The sequence below is a fragment of the Gavialis gangeticus genome, unplaced genomic scaffold (assembly GCF_001723915.1).
Source record: "Gavialis gangeticus isolate Ggan-Ray unplaced genomic scaffold, GavGan_comp1, whole genome shotgun sequence".
Lineage (NCBI taxonomy): Eukaryota > Metazoa > Chordata > Crocodylia > Gavialidae > Gavialis > Gavialis gangeticus.
The window spans coordinates 69,840,048-69,847,276 of record NW_017729004.1 but is presented as its reverse complement, the minus strand read 5'-3'; the positions used below and the strand labels follow the sequence as shown (position 1 = coordinate 69,847,276).

The following is a 7,229-nucleotide window of genomic DNA, read 5'->3' as shown; positions in this document are numbered from 1 at the left end:
GGTGTGGGGCTGGGCCGAGCTGTGCTTGGGGCGGGTGGCAGCGGCGCTGGGAGGGGAGGTATATCTGGAGTATGCACACATATTGGGCAGTGCTGAGCTGTAGGGTCACCATGGTTTGAAAAGCTGTTGACTCTGGTGGGGCCCAGCCCAATGAACTATGTGGTAAATCATGAGCCTTTGGCTTTGAACTAATATCATGCATAGTTCATACTACATATAAGTAAGTCCCAAAATGCTACTCAAAGGCGTGTTTATAGAGTATCTATGATAAAGCTTGGAATAGTTTCAAAAAACGGTCACATACATTAATTCTCAATGAACAAAGTGTATGGGTACTGTATTCAAATTGCTACAGCCATGTTCAAATTTCAAAGCTAGTGTTTTCAAATTTGCACCTCACTTCCATGTGCTCAGGGAGAGCAGGATCTGACAGTAAGAAGAAAAAGAAAGTTGGGGAGGAAGCAGAGAGCAAAACAGCTACCTGACCCCATATTTATTTTCCCTATTATAGCAGTGGAAGAGGAACTAACTCAAGGCAAACCTCCAATAATTAAATTCTATACCTGAAAAATTATTACAAAATGTATACATTTTCCATATATAGAATCTAATTATTGGATGGTCATCTTATATTTAGGGTCATCGTCTATTCAGGTAAATATGGTATTTTAACTATAAGGGAACCCAAACAAATTTCATTACTACTAGAGGGAGGAATGCATTGCTTTGAGAGAGAATCATCATCTAGGAAAACATGCACATGCATACACTCTCTCTGCATCTGCTTTTTTATTTATATTATTTCAGTCTCCAATGGCAGTTTAGCATCCTGCTACCATAATAATATCTACAACTATTATTTAACTATCTGAAAAGCACTGCTATAAGATGCTACGCTTGGGGAAAAAAATACTTGTGCTGAGTACATACAAACCTGCCTTTTGACACATTTAAGCAGAGCCTAAATGCTAGTCTGAATGTCAAAGGATCTTTAACAGTTACATGGGATTCCTAGAGCCTAGAGAATATGGACTTGATATAGTAGCAAACATACCACATTGTAAGCTACCCTGTAGCCACTTACCTCAGTGAAACTGAAGAAGAGACCTATACCTCCAACGAATCTCAGTACCATTCCTGAATATTCTTCTATAATTGGTGCACATGGCAAACACTGATGGCTTACAGAACAATCCTGTAACAAAAAAAAAAAAAAGAAACATTTCATTTCTTGTGCTTCATTTCCTGATGGGTACAGGTAGCTAGATGCCAAGAGCTCCTAGTTTTTAGATTGCTTAATTTAACTCAAGACCAAGAGCTTTAAAAGGCTCTTGATGATATTATCATCCAAGTCCTCATGTGGTGCTTTCTAATGTTAAATCTCTAAACACTGAAAGTAGTTAAGTATTATAAAAGTGAACCAATAAAACTTCAAACATTAAAATATAAAAGATTTTTTTCAAGCTTCAACTTATTCCTGGAAATATGGTACAGCAAGTGCATGCTTCTCTGAAAAAGAAAGAACAAAGATAAGTTACAAGTTTTAACTCAGTAATCAACTTACAGAAAGGCAGGTGTCATTTGGATTGAAGGTTCGGAATCCACAACAATTTAGATTCCTCTCGATATCTTTTCTTGCACCCTCTGTATTATTCCATCCAACCTCTAGAAGCTGACTCTAGAAGACACAAGTCAACTTTATTTAAATGAATGCAACCCTTTTTTATCATTCATATTTCATAGAAGACCAGAGCCTTAGCCATGGTTCTACACATGTACTCCCTACCTTGACACAGTCAGAAATAAACAACATACAAGTGGTTGAGATAGGCAATACATAAGAATTCACGTAGCAGATTTACAGTAGCAATATATCATCCCCCACTTTTACAGGTTCCTAGTTAGGCAAAAGTTAGGGCAGGGTAGCAGCTTAGAGACTAACTAGCTCAGGAAGGCATCAGTTGCATCACTGATTGACTGACCATGTGTCCCCATTACCTGGGGTTGCACAGATTTAGTTGGGACCTGCATTTCACTAGGTCCAAAAAAGATAAGTGGTTAATTATCTAGTTACCTGTATTTCATCATTCCTTTATGCCACAGGGTGGGGACCTGCCACTCCTTTAGTAAACTGTGTAAAGTAATAATGCTAACATGAAGGGGAACTAGCTGAAAATACCCCTGAATTCACTGTCACTAACGTGATAAATACAGTGGGCAAATTTGTTGGGGTGGGTTAAGCAGAGTTTTGGGAAACACTTTTGGCAGGGTGCAAAATTATAAAGACAACTGGCATTGAGAGGCAGGCTGCAATCATACTGATCACAACTGGTTGCAGGGTAGATCACAGCAGGCTACTGCAGCGGAGGGCAGGGTCATGACTTTTGGCAGCTGGAAGGAGCTGAGACAGTATTTTGTTATCCGCATGCTATTGTATAAAACACTTGGTATCTTGTCTGGCACCAATAGTGTTGCTCCAGCCAACTTCTTGAAGCTGCCTCTAGAATGAACAAGGAGCATCTGCTCAGCTGTTTGCTGAAGATTTTACCTTGAAGTTCCACTCTGCCGGAGTTCATCAGTGGTCCTGCAAAGCTTATCTGTAAAGCAGCTCCCTTTGAGGTAAACACCACAGTGCACTGCTGGAGTTCCTCACCAAATGCTCCCAGTTAAGTCTCAAACCCTCCTGGGCAGGGAACAGGGTTATGGTCCTAACTTGCTAGGTATCCAGATTCTGCTGTATCACACTTCATCTTTTGATCTCAAAAGCATTTGTAAATGCCATTATCCCCACCAGGGCACGTACAGACAGGGAAACTGAAGGGCACAGACGAAAGTGTCTTGTCCAAGGTTACTCAATAGGACAGTGGCAGAGCCAGGAGTTGAACCTAGGTCTCTCGAGTCTCAATTCACTGCCCTAACCACTCCAATATGCAACCTCCCTTGGCTACCTTAATTAAAACAAGGTTTTATTCATTAATAGGCTGCCTATGTTTCTTGCCTTGGTTACTTGCCTTATTCATTATACAATATGAAAATGCTTTTGTTTACTTTGACTCCATATTTCTAGGTCACCTTTGTAACCAATGCAGTGGTTGACCTTTTACTCATATAATGTGAACAATTCAGCATTATCTCCTTGGCTGTAATCTTAAATTTTAGATTACCATATATTTGTTCAGCTTGCCTGGCATTGTAGAACTTCACATGATGTAACTGATGCATCATAGTACTATGCATAAATCTGTGCAGAAAGACTAGAAGTGCGAAAGTTAGAAGAGACAGCTCAATGGGAATACTGAACCCACATATTTCTATTGGGAACCCAAAAGTTGCTAATGCCCATGAATAGCTTCTTTAACTGAAAGCTTACCTGGTTAAACTGAGAAGATCAGCATTATCTCTTATTGGCATGAACAAGCAATACACTACATATATTATATTTTCAGTAAACCATCAAGGCAAAAATTAATCTACAACACAATCTAACTTACTACTAATCTACAACATAACATTTGTGTTCAGTTGAAAATTCAGAGGTTTCTTACCTGCTGTTCTTCGTTCAATGCCAAACAAGCACAGGAGACGGAGAACTGGACAACAAACACTAGCAAGAGAATAATCATATACTGGAAGAAGAGAGTTAAGGAGACATCTTCAGAAGAACTTGGGGCATACAATAAAGGAGTTTAACAAATATATCCTCAGTATGCAATTAACTAAAGGTGCTTAAGAATATAAAAAAACCTATGAACCTCTAACTGGATGGGTGAATATCTTTAACAACAATGGAAATAAAAGAGCCCAAACAACCGACTCCAGAAGCACCTGAAAGACATAATTTAGGGAAAAGCAACCTAATTACAATGTGTTGCAGTTCTGTTTCTGTCTCACAAAAGCTTATTTTCTTCATAATAAATTTATAAGGGATTAGAACTGGACCCTGGATTCAAGGCATATCAAATTCAGGATTACATCATTCAAACTTTGATTTTGGGATTTGTAGCAGCTATAGAAGCTGATAAAGATTCACTCTTGTAACAATATAGGAGACCTCTTCATAATGAAATTAGTACTTATTTGCCACACATTACCATTGTCCTCAGTCTGTGGACTTCAATACTTCTCAGTGCTAAACAGTATTTTTAACAGGTAAAGAAACTGTAGGTTCCAAACAAGACATTTCTGCTTCTTTTACAAAAGACGTTCTTTGTCACTGTATAGCATTTGGTTTAACATCCGTAGAGATGAAATATATCTTCATATCCACAGAGCTGAAACCCTGACAACAAAGTAATGGGTGATGGTATTCTACAGAAGGGCAGACCACGGAGCTTGTGGCAGGCTGGATTCAGCCCAGGGCACACAATGGTGGTGACTCTGGCTCCTGCCATGTGGCCCATACTAGTGGTTTTCAACCTTTTTTCACACTTGGACCCATTAGCATAACTATCAGCCTGCCCCTACCCACTCCCAGTCCCCAACGCACAGTGTCCATCTGTCTCTCTCCTCCTCAGCTGCTGCATCCAGCCCCCTCCCTCCCTCTCCTGCCACTTTATGCTGCCCTGCTGCCCCCGCTCCCCCCACCGCTGTGTGCCATCTCCATGCAGCCTTGCAGCATATTCCTCAGACCTCCCCAAGACCCTCTAAAATCTTCTTGCAACCTGCTTTTGGATCATGACGCACAGGTTAAGAAACACTGCCCCATATTACAGCAGCAGTTCTAGCACTAGCATGGGACACGTGGTAGCATATCCAGCATGGTTTATTGGCAGGGCTGGCAGTTGAGGAAGCAGGGCATGACAGTGACAGCAGGTGCTACAATCAACCTTTGCTCACCCTCCTATCACCAAATGCCATGTCTGCTGGGGCCCAAGTGCCCAAATTCTATAGCAAGCCACTCCTACTTGGTCAAATTCCTACCTTCCAGTGGCCTAGGATGGCTACAGCAGCTCCACAGGTAAGCTGTGGCCCACGGGCTATACATCTGACACCCATCCTGTACTATTAATAGGGTCAAATTTACCATCAAAACAAGAAAGATCTCTTATGTTTGCCTGGTTTGCTTATGCACAAGGCTGTACATACCTGAAAAAGGAGCTACTCTGCAAAGCATGGCTAAACGAGCATGGCATGGCATGGCATATCCATTTAAAGCTTCTATACTGTTTCATGCTCTTATAATACTTTAAAGGGGCCAAATATAAGAAAATTCAATAAAAAGAAAACATTTTAATTTTCATGGTTTCTATTATAAGCATATGCAACACAGTAGTGTCAACATCTTACTGACACTGCAGCAGTGCCCAGAAGCTCAAGGACCTGTCAGACAAGGGCATCCCAAAGAGAAACAGAAAGTACACCGTCTGGCCATTCAGAAATAGATATGCAGCTGCCAGATAACAGCGGTAGGTAACCCCCGGCACGGGTGCCTGAGTGTGGCACAGAAAGGCATTTTGCTTGGCATGCGCGCCTCAGAGCGGATGGCAGGGAAGGGGCTAGGGCTGCACTGCCACAATAAGGATTGGGACCTTCGTGGTTCTCCTGCCATGCCAACATCTTACAAATTGAGGTTGCAGGTGTTTTTGGCACTCTACCCAAAAACATTGCCAGACCCTGCTTTAGGCATTACAAGCCTCAGCTGCATTTAAAATTGGAGACCCAGGAGTGAAGAATTCTGTACTCCCTTTACCAATACCCTAGTTGTCTAGGGTTTGAATTATTTTCTTGTTCACGAAGCAGATAATTGACCAAGCAGTCCTAATGGGCAGATAGCACCCTTTGTTCAAACATTCTTTTTCCCCTTCAGTGACTCAGTCTTAACTTATTACAGGATGCGACTTCAACATGCATGAATGCAAGCAAGGGAGGAACTATTAAAACAGGCAGCCTTATACATAATAGATTTGCTTTTATATGCATCTTCCTGAAAGTAAAAAGAAAACCTATTATTACATTTGAAGATGCAAGCTTTCAAGCTCATGTACATGCTGTCTAGAGTAGATTACTGCAGTGTAATGAAGGTTGTTGGCTACAGCCGTGCTGATTGAAGGACATGGGCAGACAAGGTTCTTTGGGTAAGTGTGATATCTTTTATTAAAACTAATTGAACAATTTTTCCAACTATTTATTACAAGCTTTGAGGCACAAATTCCCTTCTTTGGGAACTGGTGTTGTGTGTGCAGTGTAATGACATTTGTCTACTTCTGGAAATTAAGCTACTAGCAAAAAGTTGAAAATCATAGTGTCATCTTCATGAGAAATTGTTTTTTCCCCTCCGAGCATGAAAACAGAACACAGTGATAATAATTTAACCGTAGAGGGCATCACAAGAAACTACTTGTATAGTATTAACAGGAATTTAATGAGGCACTCATTCAGCAGAGCACTGGGTCCAAGCTCATTTCTAATTTGGGTTGACAATTAATGACTGGATGCGAAAGAAATTAGAGAAAGGGAGAAATGTAACAGCACTAAAAAGGTAACTGAAGTAAGTGGAACCAACGTCATGCGGGTGCAAAAATCCTACTGGCATCTGAGAAATATATACTTACTCAGACATGTCATCTAACAATTCTGGTAAACTACATATCCCAGAGTCATTATTTCTTTCAATGATAACAGATTAAATGTTTACCCTATTACTTTTATCTGTGATTTACCTGGGTAAGGGAACACACACAGAAAAAGGCATGAATGACTTCCTAAACACTGTAACGTGGCTCTTACAGAAGCCACATCTTTCCTCATACAAATAAAAGGGGAACAGCTAGTTTAAAAAAACAAAACAAAACAGGGAAAAAAAACAACAACACCTCTACACAGGAGCAAAGTGCTTTAAGAAGAGATAAAATGGTGGCTCACAGATTAGGAATGAGATTTTATTTAGATTATAATTTTTGTCAGAAGGGCAGTCTTTCTGTCCAGTGTGGGCAGTGCCTACCACAACCGAGTGCTTGTCCATGAGTAGGTTATGTCAGTGTGCTGGTAAGACAAATGCAGCTTGCTGGCTTATAAGTACCACATCAAAAAGGATACAAAGAAGAGTAACACCTGATGGTGTTTCACTGCACCGATCAATCCAACCAAAGCAATCAGGAAGAGAAAGATCCCCACTGCGATTGCCACTCCAACAACTCGGAAACTAGAAATGAGTCCAAAGCCTATCCCCCATGCTGCAATTCCAATCAGCAACAGGCTAACCAGCTAGTGGGGGAAGGAGAGAAAAAAAA

At 40.8% G+C, this 7,229-nt stretch overlaps 1 protein-coding gene across 1 annotated transcript in view; it reads right to left on the bottom strand.

The window, feature by feature from the left end:
- Positions 1 to 7,229, bottom strand: part of TSPAN13 (tetraspanin 13) — a 37,256-nt gene that overhangs the window by 6,986 nt on the left and 23,041 nt on the right. Inside the window, exons 2-5 of the mRNA XM_019508520.1 lie at positions 7,036 to 7,203; positions 3,546 to 3,626; positions 1,565 to 1,678; positions 1,085 to 1,195 (exon numbers count right to left, since the gene is read on the bottom strand). Of these exons, the coding sequence (XP_019364065.1) occupies positions 1,085 to 1,195; positions 1,565 to 1,678; positions 3,546 to 3,626; positions 7,036 to 7,203 (474 nt within the window). The remainder of the gene's footprint in view (positions 1 to 1,084; positions 1,196 to 1,564; positions 1,679 to 3,545; positions 3,627 to 7,035; positions 7,204 to 7,229) is intronic.